The sequence below is a fragment of the Opisthocomus hoazin genome, chromosome 2, assembly GCF_030867145.1.
Source record: "Opisthocomus hoazin isolate bOpiHoa1 chromosome 2, bOpiHoa1.hap1, whole genome shotgun sequence".
Classification (NCBI taxonomy): Eukaryota; Metazoa; Chordata; class Aves; order Opisthocomiformes; family Opisthocomidae; genus Opisthocomus; species Opisthocomus hoazin.
Genome location: NC_134415.1, coordinates 13,267,225 through 13,287,685, shown reverse-complemented (window position 1 = coordinate 13,287,685; position 20,461 = coordinate 13,267,225). Strand labels below are relative to the sequence as shown.

At 36.4% G+C, this 20,461-nt stretch overlaps 1 protein-coding gene across 6 annotated transcripts in view; it reads right to left on the bottom strand.

Moving 5' to 3' along the window:
* The window catches only part of CNST (consortin, connexin sorting protein), a 52,560-nt gene that overhangs the window by 29,649 nt on the left and 2,450 nt on the right, over positions 1-20,461 (bottom strand). For 3 of the 6 annotated variants that reach the window (XM_075412646.1, XM_075412648.1, XM_075412649.1), the window contains 2 exons: positions 7,799-8,236; positions 1,187-1,392 (listed from right to left, as the gene is read on the bottom strand). In XM_075412646.1, the coding sequence (XP_075268761.1) occupies positions 1,187-1,392; positions 7,799-8,186 (594 nt within the window). In that variant the 5' untranslated portion in view covers positions 8,187-8,236. Of the gene's footprint in view, positions 1-1,186; positions 1,393-7,798; positions 8,237-18,818; positions 18,898-19,133; positions 19,218-20,461 lie in introns of those variants that run through there. The other 3 variants (XM_075412647.1, XM_075412650.1, XM_075412651.1) reach the window with 3 other exon arrangements.

Genomic DNA, 20,461 nt, shown 5'->3' with positions numbered 1-20,461 from the left:
GCAGATTCTACTCTCAGTTCTGTCACAGTTCATGTATGACTTTCAAAAGGTTGTTACCCTTAGGGTTTGGCTTCCTTATCTAAAAATCAGCAAACAGATTTCACCTCTGTCACGTCTAGCGACACTCCTTAATGTTTGTAAAGCGTTCTGAAGCTTCTGCCCTATCTGTGTTTTCCAAAACAGACCTTTGTACTGACTCATGAACAACCACCAAATTTGGCGTGGCTAAAAGTACAAATGGTTAACACTAATGCTAAGTTTCAAATCAATTAAGGAATGATATAAAATATCTTCACTCAAACACAGATTAAAAAAATAATTTAAAATTCTATGTTGAATGTACATTATCTATAATCTGCAATACTAAAGAGAAACCTCTTTCTCAAATATAATTGCTTATTTATATTCAAAGAGAGTAACAATGCAGGAGTGTCATCACAATTCAGAAGTTTAAAATTTCACAATCATCCAGTTTTCCACAATAAAGATAATGCAACTAAGTCAAATCAGGCACCGTATAGCACCTATATATATAGCCCATATGAGACACTACAGCCAAACAAAAACATTTCTAGTCCACTTCTAGCCTGACACAACTAAACTATAAATCAATACTGTGTCAAGTCCTATCAACATATTCATCTTGCATCATAATCTGCAGAAAGAAAAACATACTGGCCAGGTAGCGAAAAAGATTGCTTTTCAAAGGACACAGTATTTCCTTTGGTCTTGCAAGCGTGACATATACTGAAAAACCTTGAATCTTAGCATTCATGCATGAAATTCATGCTAAAAAGAAGCCTGCAATAGTAAAAATAATTCCAGGTTTAAAATGTTATTTAGACATCAGCTGTCTTGTATCTATACTAGTCTTACAAACCATATTTAAGGTATGATGAAGAGTGATTTTCCTAAATCTTCCTGCTAAACTAGAATTTCATCATCTGGAGAATTAGAAAACCCAACCTTAAGAGTTTCCTTGAACTGCAGAAAATACTTGCAAGGCAATTTACAATTTAATGTGTATTAGAAGAGGATATATTTGCCTTGACCTCATTTTGTATATCAAAATACTCTGTCCAGATATGAATATTGGCATATGTTGAATTAATGCATTTTTCCTAATGAAGAAAGATCTCAAATAAATACAAAATTGTGTACAACACCCCAGAATCATAGGAAATACCTGATGGAGACACAGAGGCAGTATCTTTGAATCCACCTGCTCAACCTCTCCACGGAGCAAAGAGAAAAGAGTCTGCAATGTTTGCTTTTGTTCTTTTTGGTGAAAGTTTTCATTTTCTTCAACAGCACCTTCAGCATGCACAGAATCTGTATCTGTAATAAGAGTATTTTCCTCCTTGATTGCTGTGGTTCCAACCGTAGGAACTCCTTTAAAAAGAACAAGTACTTAGGTTAGGATTCAAAAAAATCCTTGTTTATTCTGGAAATTTCAATGCAAGAGCTATGAATAAAAACCTAGTATCTTAAGTAACATCCCTGCAAGTAAATAAAATACTGGTCTTGTCAAAATTACTTGTGATAGTCTGTCTTGGTGTCAGCTCACCTGCCTGAAAAAAAGCATACATCAGGTATTTCTGTACACTTCTAACTAGGATCTGACTTTGGGCAAAAAACCCCCACCTAGTCTAAACTCTACAGAGTTATTAATAAGAGACCAGGATGACCTAAAATAAAAAGTGTTGTGATTGGTGTTGCAGTTTCAACTAAAAAAAATCAATACTTGGATCCAAGTGGACCAAACTTCTATTTTAAGACCAAATTGTAATACAGCAGAGACGGAAAGCAGGGTTGTTTGCAGCATGGTTTTGCTCAAAAAGGGCAAAAAGAAGGTAGGTGAGGAGAGTGTGAATGAGATTCTCAGGCTGTCTCTTCACTGGTGCTGAGGACCTTGTACAGGGAGAAGTCCTGGGGGAGGGGAGGCAGGGAGGACAATTTGACCTGTTCTTCAGCTGGTAACACAGTGGCTCCTCACAGTGACAAGAGAATCCTAAAGGACAGAAAGAAGCAGATGTCCAGGAGGACTGTCCTGATGAGTGAAAAGGAAGACCCCCACTATGTAGCTGGATAGTTCATTTGAGAGTTCAGGGAACGAGCCAGTAGTGGTGATCTACGTTGGCAACAATGACACACGGAAGCGTAAACTGAAATTAGCCTCCAGAACTTCCTGCTAGGCAGAAAAGTAGCTTCTCCACAGTACATTCCCTGCCAGTCCCCTGTTGTTGTCTTTCTCCAATTTTATAGAAGTCAAAAGAGTCAGACATGCAGGTGGAGGACTGGCAACATATATGAAGGATAATGTAAAGCATAAGAGTATAAAAATATTACAGGAAAAACTTTATGGGTGCAAATCCTACATTTTATTTTTAGAAATTCTACATCTGTAGTATATTGATGATCATGAATATGCTAGTTACCAGGAAATGTTAAATGAGATTAGGGAAGAAGTGTAGAGCAAGCAGTAGCAGTGGGAGAAATCAACTACCCATATACAGCCTGGACCAGTTTCTCACAAAGATCAGAGAATGAAAGCAATCAGTGATGGCTTCCTATAACACACAGTCTTAGAAGTAACCAGAAAACTACAGCTTATTCCACCAATTAAGGAACTTTTTTTTTTCATAGTACAACACTGAATTTGATACATTTACACTGGACTGAACTTTTAAAAAAATAATCACATATTGTTTTAAAACAACTTAGAGAATTTGGCCACTGAAATAAGTACAATAAACTTTTATAAACTCAAGTTATGATGAGTATGTTATTCTTCCCCAGCTACACCCGTTTTCTGAAAATCATGTTATTATTTAACAGCAGGACAGGTGGGGGCACTATTTCAAGGAACCATCTCGCTTTCACTGTTGCTACAGCTTGGGCACTCAGCGTATTTCAGACCCCTTGGGCTCATCGTAACTGAAACCCTACAGTCATGATTCAGGTTTAAGATTTAGGGCTTAAAAAAGCCATTTGCTTGCCCATTGAAGGCTCCACTGTTCTATTTTTTGTTATTTTAAACTCTTTATTAAGTAAATTATCCAGGTCAGGAGTACTAATAATCTCTGTGGGTGGCTACTTTCACAGGGCTTACTGCCATACAAAATACGGGTGTAACTTAACATTGCTTTTTCAATATTAAAGCATGTCTCTGCTTTTCCAGTATTTAGTTGGGCTTGTTGTGGGCCAAAAGCTACAGCAGACATAACCGGGTGCAAGATACAAACCAGAAAGTACTCTTAGAGGTGGAATTAAGGCTGTCTTTAAAAATACGGCCTTCTGTTCAGCACATGATCATGAAATCAGAAAAGAAGGCCCACATGTTCTGGCTAACCTTTTCTTTCAGAGAAGAAACCCGGTTAATAATCACCTGTCACATCAAAACATTAACGTCGACTGAAACATGCTCAATAGCAACTATCATGAAAAACCTGCATTTTAATGTTATTGTGGTAGTTGCTAACACCTAGCTTATAAACTGAATATTATTCCTACGTGTAGTTGAGCTGTCACTCACTTGGAATCAAATTCTGCCCTCATATTACTCCCCAGATTCTGAAGCAAGGCCTTACAGCCATTCAGGTGAATTCCACCTTGTTCTATTTTAAACACAAGACAGCATTTGTGCCCTAGCAGCACTATAACCAAGAACTTCTCTTGAGGCAGTAACTATTTACGTAACATATTAACTTATTAAGTTATAACTATTTACTTATTAACTAAATTACTAACACTCAGTAATGACGTTTCATCATAAAGGTGTTATGGGCTAAGATCCCTGTTTGGTTTTTTTTCTTCATATTCTCAAAAAGGGCATACAACACTGCTTTTTCCTGGAATCAATCAATCTTACTGTCCAAAGCAGGTATTTTTATTTTTTTTTTATTAAAGACTGGTATTTTACGTATATTTCTGATATTTTAAGAAGCAAGGATTAAGATTTTTCACTTTGCAAAGCATTGATATTTACTCCATACATTGATATTCAGTTTCATATTTGAATGGAACTAAAGCCTTTATGAAAATCAATGTGAAAACACACAGAAGATATCAACTCCTCAATGGCTAGAGCACTCACTGGGAACGCGGCAGAGAACAGGGTTTGTGTTTCTCCTCTGCCAGACTCACAGAGGTTTCAACTGACATCATCTATGCCCAGCTGGGTGTGCCAATTTTCCTAAGACATTGGGAGAATCAAGCTTTCTCAAGATTTCCCTAAGAGTTCACAGAAGCAGCCCCATGTTTGCAAAAAGATCCAATTTTGACAGACCTTGCGAATACAAATAACAAACACATTTTTCAGTATGTCTCAGCTTTTTTGTTTTGTCAGTACTGCAAGTAAATGAAATTAAGATGTTCCTGTCGCCTGCCTGAGAATGAGTCAGAGATGCGAGTATGAAGCATTTGCTATCAAAATAAAATAGTAGATGTTGTCCTCTGTTTTTTAACAGAATTCTAATTTTCACATTCAGTAGCATTAGTTTAAGTTACCAGTAACAGAAGTTTCTAGTACAGAAAACATATGTCAATCTCTCTTTTAAAACATTCATTGGTACTCAGTACCAGAAAGCTGGTTCAGACCGATTCATTCAAGAATTGTGGGGGAAAAAAAAAAAAAAAAAAAAAAAAAAAAGAGAGAGAGAGAGAGACACCAGCAAGTATTTAAAAAAAAAAAAAATCTCATTTTTAATAGAAGAGATTTTAAGACATGATGGTTGGCGGTCAAGATATAAGTCTAGCTGAGCAAGTGCAAGATCTTGTTTAGTGTGGCGCAGAACCCTAAATACAATAACATTGCTTGGATTTTCATCTAATTTGACTAGTTATGTGAGTATATTTCATTTGCTTCAACACCAAATCCATCCCGACCACTCCACTTTCTTCCCCCACCTTCAAGCTGCTTCAAGAAATAAACTGAATAATTTACAGAAAAAATGTATGCTGCAGAATTTAATTTGGGGAAAAATGGTTAAGTGCAAGTTACCGTGCTATACTACGTTAAGGAATTACACACTGTGATTTTAGAATATTCAGTTACTAGTTACACCAGGACTAATCTTTCGGAAAAAGATTAAATTATTTTCAGAGAACAGGGATAATTTGAAGTCCACATTTACAAAAATACATTGAAGCAGATGACACCTCATGAATCACTATCTCTACTGCACTAAAGTTAGTACAATTCATTACAAGGAATCAAAGTATGAATAATCACCAAAGTTTAAATTTTTCAATTTAAATTTACATCACTTCTTTGATTCCCAGTGTCCTCCTTAAACAGATATAATCATAGTCTATCCAAAACTATTATTAGTATACAAAAAGAATGTGAGAGAAATTTAGGGGCTGGAAGCTACAGACCTGTCAATTCACTCTAATATGTCTACTACATCAAGTAGATGTTACTATATCAAAACAGCTAAAAGGAGGTGCTTCTTCAAACAATGCATAGGTAAAATCTTGGTACTACTTACTCCAGGACAGGAAACCAACTGCAAGTCAGGTGACAAATTCACTGTAAGCTATTTACAGTCTATCAGTTCCCACTTGGGGAAGTCTTGAATGGATAACTGCTGATGGCAAAGAGAACACACAATCCAAAACACTACCTCTTTGCCTTGTCCTCATACTCTTATCTACCCATCCTCTACTGGCCACTGTCACGGGAAGGATATTGAACTATATGAATCTTCAGCCAGACAAAGTGATTCTCAGTCTTGCATTCCAGTCTACTGATTGCAGTGGCTAGGATAATTCTAGCTCCAACACATTCCAAGCATATAGAGAAATGTAATAATCAAATACTTATATGCTTTATAAGCAAATATTTAGAGGGTTTCGAACACACTGCAAGTGTGAGTACTCGCTCGCTCTTCTAAATTAAAAACGTTATGTCCAGAGCAGAAGATTGGCATCTCTAATGATCACGAATCTTCTGCTGAGCAAGACCCAAACAAATAAAAAAACCTAAAATGTAGCTTTCCATATTGCAGGTTCATTGCTTTAGTCACTAGCAAGAGAAGGAGTATGAACTTTTAAGTCAAATATCATCTTTTCCAGAATTGCAACATTTAACAGCAACTCTAACAGGTTTGCTTATAGGGAACGAGAAGACGACTCATAAATCTCTTCTTTAGCTATGAGTCAAAGTAACTCATCCATGATTTCTCAATAGTTAAAAATAAAAAATAAAAAAATATCACCATAATATATGCCACACAAGTATTTAATTTGTGAGTCCAGCTTGCTTGTGCGGTGCTCTGATGTCATCCACAGACCTTCCACTGGTTTGATTATACTCTCCTTTACCTCTGAGTTGGTATAAAGACAAGAAAGCCAGTTTGGTTCTCTTAGGCAGACGGATACTTGGGAACTGTTTAAAATAGCTGGTGTTAAAAATTAAGTGGAAGAATCTCACTGAAATAAAGACATTTGCAACATGAAGAAATTGTGACAGTCATGGCATTGTGTGAAAACAGGGGAACCATCTTTCTTTCTCTCATTGGGCTTCAGATACTTCTGTCCACACATCTATATCACATTTCATCAACTTGTTTTTTGTTATTCCCATCATACAGATGACTGGTTCTCAATTACTTCTGCCAATCTCTTGCTTTAATTAAATATTTTCTTCTATTTTTAAACATTAAATGTACAGTTGAAATATATACTTAATGACTTTCTGAATCATTTAATAAGAACTCATTCTCCCTGTAATGACAGATTTTGAGATCCTTTATCTCTACTAGCAAATGAAATTTTTCTCTTCTTGATTTTGCCGATACGTACAAGATAAGGAATTCAAGGCTTCCTTCCTTTCCCTTCTTTACCTATTTTATAATCTTTTAAGATTATTATTAGTTTTCAGATTAGGCCATAAAAGACCTGGCATTTAGCAGGAAAATTATATGTTAAAATTATCTACTTTAAGTAGCCAAATTCCCCATCTTCTGAATCTTTAGGTGATAAAAAAATGCATGAAAATAAAAGGCAGGCATGGTTTAGTTGTTTCAAGTAACTTTCAGATACCTATGTCATGAAACACACTGATTTTAATTAAAATGTTTTCAGCACTATGACACATAAGCTTTATGATTTTCAGCAAAAACCTAGTATGAGGACACATCGTGTTGATGCAGACAAATCCTACTCATTCAAAAAAGAAAAAAAGCACCTCAAATAAGAACATTTAATAAGCATTTACATTTTCCTTATACAATTCATTTCCAAAAGATCTCAAGGAGAAGTAACATCGAGAATTGGTAGAAACACATTTTTGAAAGGCTGATTACCCAAAATGCATATCCTAGGACTATCCATTAAGCTTTGAAAAATGTAAGTAAATGTTGGCAACAGCAGGCCAAGATCAAGCTATTTGGTACTCACTGCAAGATTTCAAATCTTGACACTGGATCAAGACACCAAAATCTTGCACTCGAGCACAATGTTCAAATGAACAAAACCATATTGCCTGAATTTCTGACTATTCTGATTCGCAAGTCAGCCCAATTTCCATACTTAAACTCTGCACCTCCCTCTACTTGTGTTTCCTTGATATGTTCCATTTGCTACACAGGCAACGTTTAGATACAGAAGGTGAAAACATCTAGAGTTGAATCTGATTTAGGACTACTAAAACAGTTCTAAACCAAATCCTTCAGTGAAATTTTAAAAATAATTATTATGACAACTAAAATATAACTTTCTTATTAGTTCATAGATTAGAACTACAATGTTATTATTTTAAGTAAACACCAGAAAAACTTTTTTTATGAAGTACCTTTAGATTTTTTACTGGAGCTTCTTTTGCTTCTTGGACTTCTTTTTCCACCTGGCTGTTTTTCTGTAATAGGCTTTTCCTCAAACTGGGGTTCCATATAGACATTTACAGATCTTCTCTCAGTCTCACTTTCCTTACAGCTTGGGGTACAGTCTCCACTGTCCCTATTCTCATTATTATTGATACTGTCCTGCTCACTCTTATCCTGTCGCCCCATAGCAATGCTGCTACTGGTCAGAACCTCATTACCATCATTGTCAAGTTGATTTTCATTTTCATCAGCTGAAGAAACCAAATGAGATGCCAAACTTTCCACTCTATAGTCAGTAGGAAGACTGTCCTTTGAGTCTATTTGTAGATCTTTTGGCGGAAATTCTCTGACATCCATTAGAGCGTTGCTTGTTGAACCACTTAATCTCCCTCCAAATATTTTTAGACCTAAAATATAAAACCAGAAGAAGCATTTATAATATGTATATTATAATGTATAAATAACCTCATACTTCATGCCAGACAATAAAAAATCACATTAGCCAAGTGATATAGTTTAAAAGTATGGGGAAATTATTTCAAATAATAATCCATTGTCCCATTGTAAGCCTTAAAACAAAGCATATCTACATACAAAAAAACCCCCTATCTATAAACTTGTAATTTTATCCAATTATAAAAGGCTCCAGTTACCTGACCAATAGCACAGCTGATCTTTACTGTAGTGCTCAGTGTTACAGCTGAGGTAACAAGAAAAACAAAAAGACAAACAGAAACCACCCCCACCACTCCCCTTTAAATCCATGGCTAAAACAAAAGCATTCTTGTCACATAAGATCATAGTTTGCCTGGAATAAAAATAAACTAGGGAGGAATAAAAGCAGAAGCATTTTAATTCTGTCAGTGATGGCGTCACATCAAATATGCAGATAGATTAACTCTGTTACAAGAATTAGATGCAAATAGAACCTGTCCCTTTATTTTCCAGAAAACATTCAACGTGTCTTCAGTACACACAGAAGATGATGGTTTGTTAACAAAAAACCCTAATCCCCCACCTACTCTCAGCAGGGGCTGATTTTCCTTTTTGTGTGAACATGTAACTAACCAATGCTACAATCAGATGCACATTCACAGGAAAAAAAGGGTAACTCGTAGCAGCAGAGTTATGTGGTGCTTATAAAGGACTGTTACTGCACCAGTTCCTATCTTTTATCTTTTAGAAGTATGGCCATACTGCTGGTTTAACTTAGCAACCATATAGACGAAATACAGCTCCACTATGTACATCTCATTAGATTTAGCTTGCATTTTGAACAGTGAAGCCAAAAAATCAGCAAGCACTCTTGTATTATGGAAGAGCTTAGGCAAGCCTCCCACAGCAGCTTTCTATCTTTTTCATTAAATGAAAAGGCATTTTAGGAAACCTGTCTTTACCAGGCTTTCTTCAGTCTTATGTCCTGGTATATACAACTGAAATAACTGAAAAACACACTTGCTAAATATGCAAGATAATGTTTCACTTTACTTGCTAGAAGAATTCAAATTGCAGAAAAATGGAAAAAATGCCTTGGGGAATAAGTAGGTTTTCCTTCATACACAGGAACATATTTCTGTTAAAGATCACCACAAAGATTTTCCCAAAATGATTCCTCCCCAACCTTTGTCATTGCTTAAAGGACCGGGAAAAAAGAAAACGTCACTCCAGTCTCAGAGAAGGACAGGAAGGAGGATTCAGGGAGCTACAGGCTGCTCAGCCTCACCTCAGGACCTGGAGGGTGAAATAGTAAGTAATCCTGGAACCCATTTTCAAACATATGAAGGACACAAAGGTCATCAAGACTAGTCAGCGTGGATTTATGATGAGTAAATAGTGCTTAATCAACTTGATAGGCTTCTGCAAAGAGGTGACTGGCTCAGCAGAGGAGGGGAGAACAATGAATGCCGTTTACCTTGACTTTGGTAAGGTTTTTGACACTGTTGCCAATTACATCCCCAGAGACAAGCATACAAAGTACAGGCTAGATAAACAGACAGTGAGGAGTTCCAGAGAAGCATGCAGAGGGCAACAAACTATACCAGCTGGGCAACACAAAAGCAGAAGTCAGCACCAACTAGGACAACTCCATCTCTGCTTCCAACCTGAAGAACTTGTCAACCACTTCCAGCCATACCAGTCCAACAAAAAATACCGCCTATCCTATAACATAAGCTGCACCAGGGGAGGTTTAAACTGGACATTTGGAGGTTTAGACTGGACATTAGGAGGCATTTCTTTACCGAGAGGGTGGTCAAACACTGGAACAGGGTTCCTAGGGAGGCGGTTGATGCCAGTGTTTAATAGACATTTGGACAATGCCCTTAACAGCACGCTTTAACTTTTGGTCAGCCCTGAATTGGTCAGGCAGCTGGACTAGGTGATTGCTGCAGGTCCCTTCCAACTGAAATAGTCTAGTCTAGAAGAATAATGAATTGTACACTAGAGATGCAAGCAGTATTTTCCTTTGCTAACTAAATAAGAGAATTGGCTTTCCTTGAGCACCAGAAAGACAAAGAAGGGAACTTTAGAGGAGACACATATCTGGAGAATGCATCTGTTCATTAGAAGGATGCTCCTTAATCAAGCCCTTTTCTCTCAGTGAGAGTTAAACATGAAAAGAAAGGTTAAAAGAAGGCAGAACTTTAATCAGACCAGCAAGAATCATAACAAGAAGATATTTTTTACAGACACCCACACTATAGTTATGTTGGTCTATCGATAATAACTGTTCTCAAGCATTAAAAAAAAATGTTCCCAAACATCATGTTAAACTCAAAGGTTCAGTTCCTAGTGCTGCCCTCCCAAGCTCAATAGATTAAACGATACATCAAACAAAAGAGGTTGAACTGCCCAAAGCCAATGAGGAATTAGTTTTAACAGCAGTAATGAAAAATCAGGATGTCCTACCGCCACTCTCTTCCTTCTATCAGTAGACAGCAGTTTAGCCTTTCAACAGCTATCATGGGGAAACAGAAATTGGAATGCATCTGAACAAGGTGTTTCCTATTAGACTGTGCAAAATGAGGAAAAGACGCTTTTGACTAGTGACATTTTCTACAGAGGAAGCTAATATTTTGATAGAAAATGTTAACTCATTTCCTTTTGACATGTGGCTAAAACAATAGTCCCTCTCTAGCTGAGAGGCTGGAGAGCTTCTTCAGCTAGCAGAGATCAACATTTCTTGGTTTATAGTTCAAAACTCAATATTTCTCCAAATAAAAGTAGCCCTGAAAATCTGTTCCTTTCTACAACCCTTACGACTCCTTAGAGAATGAAAATCCAAGAAGAGCTAGTTCAAAGAATTTAGAACAGTCTTGGCCTTGATCTTTTAAAAGTATTCCTCCCCCCAAAAACTTTTTTTCCTTCCTGTTTTTCAGTGTTGTTATCTCTGCTCCTTTTGACTTTACTAAGTCACCAGGCAGGTACCAAAGTGAAGCTAAACCTTGTGAGACTGAATTTTAGCTCTGTCTAAAAACACAAGTAGAAACACTACTTATAAACAAAAATTGAATGAAAATCCCTACTGATTTGAACTGTATTTAACAGACCATTAACATGCAGTTACTGTATTTACTGTTTAGCCGTTGAAATTCATTGTACACACAAACAAAATGCTAGGAAAAAAAATGTTTATTTCTTCCTAGGCACATCTTTCCTTCCTTCACTGGTTGCCCAAAACTGAAATAAAAGCTAACACTGAGTAGAACTGTGCTGAGCTCTAAGGTGCCAATGAATGAAAGTGCTTCAGTTCCAGCTGCCACACAGATTCATGCAATTGGCATATATCATCATGGTGATTACAGCACAAATCAAAAATAAGATGGAAAATACTTTCCAAGCAGCTAAAAGACAAAGTCTGTATTGAAGAAATTAGTTGTATGTTTGTTTGCTTTAGGACAAACAGTATGTACATTACAGAAATATCACAGTACTCATATCTATTTTAGGTCAATTTCAATTTTAAACAGCCTGTGCTCTTCAGTGTCCTCTTTCATATACTTCATATAACTTCATGCAATTTCAACAAATTTTTTACTTGCTCATTTTTATGTGTACAGCGCCTTTCTTGCATTTATCCTTACCAGGGAAACATAACCTTAAATACAGTTGTTTGGATTACATTCTGAAAAAAACTGAAGAACTGGTCTCTTCCCTGACCTGGCACAGCCAAAATTTGAAGAGGGCATTAAAAAAAAAACAAAACAAAGCCACAAATACACACACATCCTCCCTCCCCCCCCCGTCATACTAACACAGCTCCTCTATCTTAGAAAGCCGGTGGGTTTTGTGAATATTTACTGAATATATAGCATAGTATTTAATTTACTGATCTCAGAAGTATCTTACAGAACAGATGAAGATTGTAACACCGTATCTGCTGGCAAAAGGCTAAAAAGGTTCTAACATTCAAAAAGTTTGTGGCAAATCAATTTTTTATTCTATTTGACTGCCTTCATATAGATCCTCTGACAAAACCACTATTTTCCTCTCTCTCCTTCTCATGTCACTTAATTATTCTATGTTAATTAGGGATATTTAAGTATTTTAATTTTTTTAAAGTCAGTTTCTCCATTACATCACTTATATTGCTCTATTCAAATTGAACGGGCCTTTCAGATTGGTTCCCAGTGTTGCTTCTACTCAATGTTTTCTTTAAATTTAATAATAAAACACAACAACTATATAAAATCTGCAGTTAGAAGCAGTCATAAACATTTTTGAGGATTTAATTCAAAATTAATTGTAGCAATAAGAGCTCCAAAAGGAATAACATGAAATTCACTAAGACAAACAGAACACACCATATCTTTTAGAATAAATGAAGCACATCTGTATGAAATAGGGATTAACCAGTCATTCTGTTCTGATGAAAACCGTCTCAAAGAGACACCAAACAGAAAACTGGCCGTGAGTCCAAGAGTTTTTTTCTCCTGAGATGTAATACAGCAAGTGTTACAGGCACAGGAGAATTCATTATGCCCCACCAGACACTAATCAATTACAGCCATGTATTTCTGTTTTGTGCACAATATACACAACCCAAGACGTACACAAATAAGAGAACCTAGATCAGAGTGAGGTAAGAGTTTTAGAGATGAAGGGACAACACTACACATGGTAACAGTTATCCAGTCTACACAAGGTTGCCGTATAAACAACCAAATGGGCTGTTAGAGATGTTGTGGAATCCCCATCCTTTTAAAGAAGAAATTAAGCATATCTGAGGTTTAAGGACAAGTAAAAAATAGATAGTACCTAGGATTAAGAGAATTTAATTTTCTTTATTGTTGCAGAGGTTTTGTCTTCTTTTTTCTTTTTTTTTTTTAAAACATAAGCAGTTCCACAAGTTCTAGAGAAAAAAATATCCACCCTGATTGTGTGAAAAGGAAACATGATTTTTTTTAAAAAAACTCTATCTTTACAGAGTTGGTGCTTCTACCACTAGAACAAAAAAGGAAAACTGTAGAAACACTGAAATTTAAAGAATTACTAAACCTAACCCATATATTTCTTAAAAAGAATAAATCTGTTGATCTTTCTGATAGCTGGTGTAAAGACACATTACAAGACCACACTTAAATGTTAGGATCTCATTTTATATTGATAAACAATCTTCTACAAATTAATACAAATCAACATGAAAACTATCATGGCCATACAAAATCAAAATACGTACTGCATATTCTTATTCTTGCACATTAATTTCTGCATGCAGGGAAGAATGTTGATCTCATTTTATGAACAATTACATTTACCACCAAAATGAAGATGCAGCGATGGAGTGGAAACTCTAGATGACAGAGTAGCTACATGGTACTATCTAAAAACTGTATACAACACACCATTACGAGTTCATTAGCTTGCAAGAAAGAGGACAATGCCTGCTATGCTGTTACAGGAGTTAATAAACAAAAAGCCAATATGTTATTTTGAGAAAGTGCAAGTGCAATTTCTCTACAACTGTTTGCTGCTTCTGCTGATGTAGAAGCCAAGATACTCCTGAAGAAACCTGGAATATTATTGCCAGATTACTTCAGAGTGCCCTTGCCTCACCACAGCCAAGAAAAAAACAGAGAAAAGCACTAGTTGTTGAAGACGTACTTGACCATCACACAATTCGCTGCAGAAGGAAAGAGATGGCAGATACAGATGGTAGGCAATTCATTTAGCTATAATCATCTCACAATTCCAGACCATTTCCAGCTAGCACAACTCTGCTCTGCATTGTGTTTCATGTGCAACACTTAACGGTTGGAATGCTGCTGTTTCTGAAGAAAGGGAAATAAAAATATTTATATGTATACTTCTATTATCCAACCTGACATCTCCGCAGAAAAAAGTCACCATGCTGTTGTGCTGCCTTATAGCATGGACTCATTAGTGGTTTATCATTTCATAAGACAGCCTTACGTACAATCCCATTACTGGATAGCCTCGCTATGACAGAATCTCATTAACATCCTCCTGACTGTTCAGTTTGCCTTATGTTCGGCTTTGAAACTAAGGGTAAAAATATCTTTAGACATGTTTTCTGCTTCCGTGTCAGATACACGATTTAGGACATCTGTCTCTTCAAATGCATTGTCTGCTGTCCTCCAGGAAGTACTCAGATGCAGGAGGAATGGTTTATCTCTTTTCACTGAACTTGTAAAAACATCTGAGCATGAACACTTTGGAGGTTTGCCACTTTCTGACATTGAAGTGACATCTCTCAAGTGGCAGTGGCATTTAAAGGCATGATGAACTTTACATCTATAAACAGCAGGAATACTGAGGTTTTGAGAGGAAGTTCCACATGCTAATTTCAACTTCTAAGCTTCCTAGTCATACTGTTTATTCATAGCTTTAATAAACAATGATAAACATATACTGCCAGGCATAGTCTACTCTTCCACACTTCAAAATTACTATAAAAAATGTTTCCATCAGCAGCCAAATACAAGAGGTTTGTCTGGGAAAAATAGTACCTTTTATTAGAACATACAACAGAGTTCAGACAAAAATTTCACACAAACAAGCTCTTTTTCAGCACTCAAAATATACAATGACCAGTCTCCCAAGTGTCTGAAAAGTTTTGGGTTTCAAGCTTCACTAAATTTCACTGAATGGTACTAGACTAAAAGGTGACCTCACCATTTGATGTGTTCATTTTTCGCTCTTGTCTGCAGCAAAACACCAGAACATATCTCAGGTAGCAGCAGAAAGGCAGTAGAACAGACTGTTTTAGAAGGATGGAGAACTCCCATCACTGCAGCACTTTTATAAACAGTCTAGACAAACATGGGTCTGGAATAACCTATGAGCAACTGATCCTGCCTTGGGATGCATAAATCTCCATTTAAGTCTTATGAGGAGAGGTAATTTGCGTTTTTTTGTTTTTATATTTTCCTTCTAATTGAATAAGTCCCAGATCGTTGTTACACTTCAGAACATGTGCACAAGTTTGATTAAAAAGTATAACCAAAATAAAAAACTTCCTACTGCATTTTTTTTTCTAGGATGGGTATTTTTTTCTTGGGGGGGGGTGGGGAGTCCTGCAAATCAGTATATACTATTTTTATGAGAACTTGTCTGCTCAGCTCACTCTTACCCAAACCTTTACTTTACCAGGACCTGGAAAAGCTGATACATCCTACCACCTCATGAGAGGTAGCTAAAAAAATGCACAATGATCTAAAATCCCTCATGATCTCAGGTGACATACATGAAAAGGCAGAAATGACAGAATACCGTCCCTTGAAATGGACGTGCAAAAAGAATGAGGCAATTACCTAAAAACTGCCCATCTGAATAAACAACAGTGTTCAAGACTTTCTGACAGCTGAATTTCATAGTGAGATTGAATTCCGTAACTTATACCTGAGGGATGAGCAAATTTTATAGCCCTCATCCGTACAATCAAAATTAGCATGGTCAAAATACTCAGTTAGGTCCTAAATCATATGGTGGTGAGGCCCTGGCACAGGTTGCCCCGAGAAGCTGTGACTGCCCCCTCCCTGGCAGTGTTCAAGGCCAGGTTGGATGGGACCTTGCGCAACCTGGTCTAGTGGAAGGTGTCCCTGCCCATGACGGGACAGTTGGAACTAGAGGATTTTTAAGGTCTCTTCCAACCCAAACCATTCTGTGATTCTATATGAAGGCTAGAAGCAACCACAAATAGAACGGACATCTGTCCATAATATTTATAAAACAATTCTTATCTGCAAGTGTGTAATACTTGCTGTTCCTTTGTTACCAAACCTGCAGGTCCAACTAGAAGGTTAATTAAGAACAGAGCTAATTGTTAGAGCTTCAATAATTGTCATCATTAGAAAATTAGAATATCCAGTAGCTCTACCAAAATGTTGCATCAGTTGGCTTTATATTTCAGAAGTGAAGGACAGTCTAGTTTCTACATTATTCAGTGTCAGATGCAAATGACTGAGATCAAATCCTTTCTTTGCTCTGAACCTCCTCCATGAAGTTGGTCAAACTCACACCATTTTTAATGCATTTCTTAATTACAAAATACTGCTTTTTTCACACAGATGTAACAAAGATAAATACATTACGAAGACTATGAAATAGATATTTTGGTAAAGGGGACCATACAAGAACTATAAAGATGTACAAAACAGACACTTAAATTTGGTCAATTTTTTTTTGCCCTGAAATGCATGAATAAGAACTCAGTCATGTATAAACCAGAAGGCCTGTGTTAAATGAATCACAGTCTCCCCCCAAATTAATCACTGGTATAACTTGATTGAAGTTAATGAAGCTGCGACCACTTAAATCCCCTGCTGAATTTGGCCTTGAGTGCTGTTTCAACTCTCCCCTTTCCAACAGGAAGTTATTAAGGTAATTCATTTCAGCTCTTAATTGTGTAAATAGATGCTGGCTATATGAGCCGTCTCTAATAATTTACACATAGTTTTGATTAATATATGTTGGAGTGGTTTTCTGAAGCGCACAGTTATCAGTTTTTCTATTAGAATTTGAATGCATGTTTGTAATACCTGAGCCAGTAAGCAGACACACCTAATTTGGTTTATATCAGTTTTTCAGAAAACTCTTATTATCAATGCCACTTCAAGTAGTACTTTCCAATAAAAAAAGTATCTTTCCATTAAAAGTCCCAAATATCACAAACATTAATAAAACCTAGGATCAGTACTCTAAGAGGGTAAAAACTAATTTCACTTAAAACCCAAACCAAGATAGTTTAAATGACACCAAAACAGGAGGAGATTTAGAGCCTACAGAGACATTGAATGATTACTGTTTCTCCCCGTACTAGTGATGTCATATTGCAGTGCTAAAATAGTAGACTTTAATAGCCTTCCATGAGAAAAAAACAGATAAGAAACTAAGCAAGCACCAAAACAACATTGGATAAATGGTAATTGTATATGCCATAAAAATAAAATCTTCCTGGAATCAAATGTGTAAGCTCTGCACTGTGAATGTCACTTTATTTTATAAAAACATGAATAAAGAAGATGCCAAAATATTGCCGAACATCTTACAAACTTGTAAGTTTCAGGACAAATGTGCCCCAATTTGTTTATTTTGCCATCAGTCAGCTGTAACATTGTAACAACAGAAAGAACAACACTTGAACTGTGATGCAGGTCCAGCTGAAATGCTGATCTAAAGCAAGAAGATCATCATCCCTTACTTTGAGGCTGAAAGCACACGAAATTCCAAGTTTTAACCACTAGAAGAGAACCTCTAAAATGTATACTACAAATTTTCATATTATTTCAATGACATATTCATCATATGAACGTAAAAATCTTCCTAACTTGCTCATATTACAAAGATAAAACAAATACCAGGATTAGTTGTTGGTTTTTGGTTTTTTTAAAATCACAAAGTTATTTCAAATTAATCTTGGCTTGCCTTGCAGTGTAATATTATTTTTCTGAACAAAATAAAACAAGAAAATCAAATTAATCCCATGGACAGAGAAAAGCAGTGTTAAAGCTCACATTATAAGGCCATATGTTAGCAATTCAGTTTGGGTAGATTGTGCAGCGTATTGGAACAACAGCAGAAAAAACTTCACGCTCCTAAGCAACTCTGTTCCTAAAAAGCAAGCATGCAACACACTAAAAGTTGTCTACAAAAATACTTGACACTAACAACATTTCTCCTCTGTACTTTCCTTATAAGTTAGCAGTACATTTTCACAGAGATCATAGTAGATAAATAAGCAAAAAAGAGTAAAAAAACCTTTAGCGTCACATGCTCTAGAGCAAGATAACATTGCCAAAGCGTTCAAAATAAAGACTTATGACAAGATATACACACAAACACAGTCTGAGTGAATTTAAGAGTCAGCAGAATGTGCTCACCAGAATTCAGTGAAGAGGAATTCTGAGGGAAGGAAACAGAGGATGCACTTCTTTGAATGTTTTTACTCCTGTCCACAAAGGCTTAATAGCACTTTTTTGTTTGCATGAACACAAAAATATTTGCAGTAAATTTAGTGCTCATGAAAGATGCCAGATTGATAGCCCTAGGGACTGAGTTTCTCTGTATACACAGAACAGACACAGCACAGAGAGAAAGTTTGTACCCCTGCCAAAATGCCTTATAATACACAGCTTATGCAACAGTCTTCACACTACAGAACCCTTTGCCTCTCCACTGAAAATGTCAAAAATATTGCTGCTTAGTATTCATTGTAAGGGAAAATAAGACCTGGACACTGTTAGTAGCATCAGTATGGACAGAATTCAAGGCATCAGCTCATTTAAAAATGTTTATTTTCGTGCTGAATGGCTCTTCTGTCAGCTGTGAACTTTGCTGCAGTGTTTTGTAAGGCTGCAAAGTTAATCTGCACCTGGTGTGAAAATGCTTTCCTATTAAACAGCATGTTATTACAACAGAAAAATAGCAAAGGAGAAGTGGTTTAGCATGGGGTTTTTTTTCAAATAAGCTTATCCTAGCATACAAGACCACACATCTAGTGCTCAGAAACAATCTCAAAGGAGAACTCACCCGATACTTTCACTTCATTGGTACCGGAGCACTCACTCTCCAGCGATCAGCACAACTCATCTATTAATCAAGTCTTCAGCGCTAGGCTGGAAGCTACACTGTCACATGGAGCAGGCAGGCTTCCAAGGAACCTTGGGTTCTTATTTCCCCTACCACTAATAGCTTGGCCAAATAGCAAAAAAACTCCACCACTCCCCACCCCGCCCCCCCCAATGCAAATGTCCAGCCATTTTTCGTTGTCAACAGATTGCACATAGAGAAGTGGTTAAGGTAAGGTTTATAGACCATAGTGGCTCTAAATACAAAATTGCTGACCTCGTTATAAAGACCAATTTTCACTTCGAAGACAGATGTCCAATACAACCCACGGATTGCAAGCTTCCTGGATCTCAAACCAGACTGTGGAACAGGATTAAATGCTACATCAGTCCTTGGGACGTCTCCTTTGTGCATGTATGGGCTTGGAGTGGGGGACAGTGATGACAAGGGAATAGGACAAAAGAATGAGTCTACTCTAGGACTGAGTTTTAAAAAATCATTCTTCCTAGGGACTACTTTCCTGAGTGCATGGTGCTTACAGCACTTGTGAAGACACCTCTTATCACTCCTACTATTTTCCTTGGTCAACATCCAAAGTATTATAACAAGATTATTGAAGTCTGCTAAATAAAATAAGTGAAAATGATCATTCTGTGACAACTTGCATCTCAGCAAGGCACAGAGACGTTTCTGCCAGTTCGAGCACGTAGCAGGTTGTTTTATTTTCACATTACTGAAGCTAATACGCTTAAGTGATTCTTTCAGCTCTTTTTCTGAACATCAGTTCTGTTGTAATCTTTTTTCAAAATTCACATTAGAGGTGGTATTTGGTAACAGGTAAGCCTTTCAACATATGCATAATTTAAAAAAGCTCTAAACAAACAGTCAGTATTAAGAGTCAATCTTAAATTTTACGATGAGTTAATGATAAAATGGGACATGGTGAATAAAATAGAAAGATAAAGAGTTTCTGAAACAATTATATGCTAACAAACTTAATCTGTATTCTGAGACAAACAGGAGACTCTCATGGTAAGTATCACTACCAGGACAAGAAAAATCATGATCCTGCAAATTTCCATTAACATACCTCTTGGGTTTTTTTTTTGTGCAAGATGGGAATTCTGCAGAATTTGTACTTCAAAAGAAGTATGGGCATAAGAGTTTGGAAAACTGAGATAAAAATGTATGTACTACTGCAATTTTCCCCCTTACTTAGAAAAGCTTGTCAATATTTACTACGGCTAAGTGGTTAACACATAAGAAAAAGACTACACTAACACATACTAAAAGACTAATGCTTTAACTTAAAAATAAACTTTAAATGGGGCCAAATAAAAGTAAATGCAAAAGACATTTAGAACCACTGAGAAGAAAAATACCTCTTTACTGTTCTGTTTTAACCACATAACTAATGAGCTTTTTTGGTTCAAGCATAGGCAGGAATCCTATCAAACATGTAACCCTTTTGATACCTTCTCAGATTTATTTCAAAAAAACAATAATTAGGAGGAAACAATAATTTCAGAGCACCTAAAAATGCACTCTAATTACAAAGACATACAGCTCTGTGGCAAGACTGTAAATTCAAATATTTGCATGTA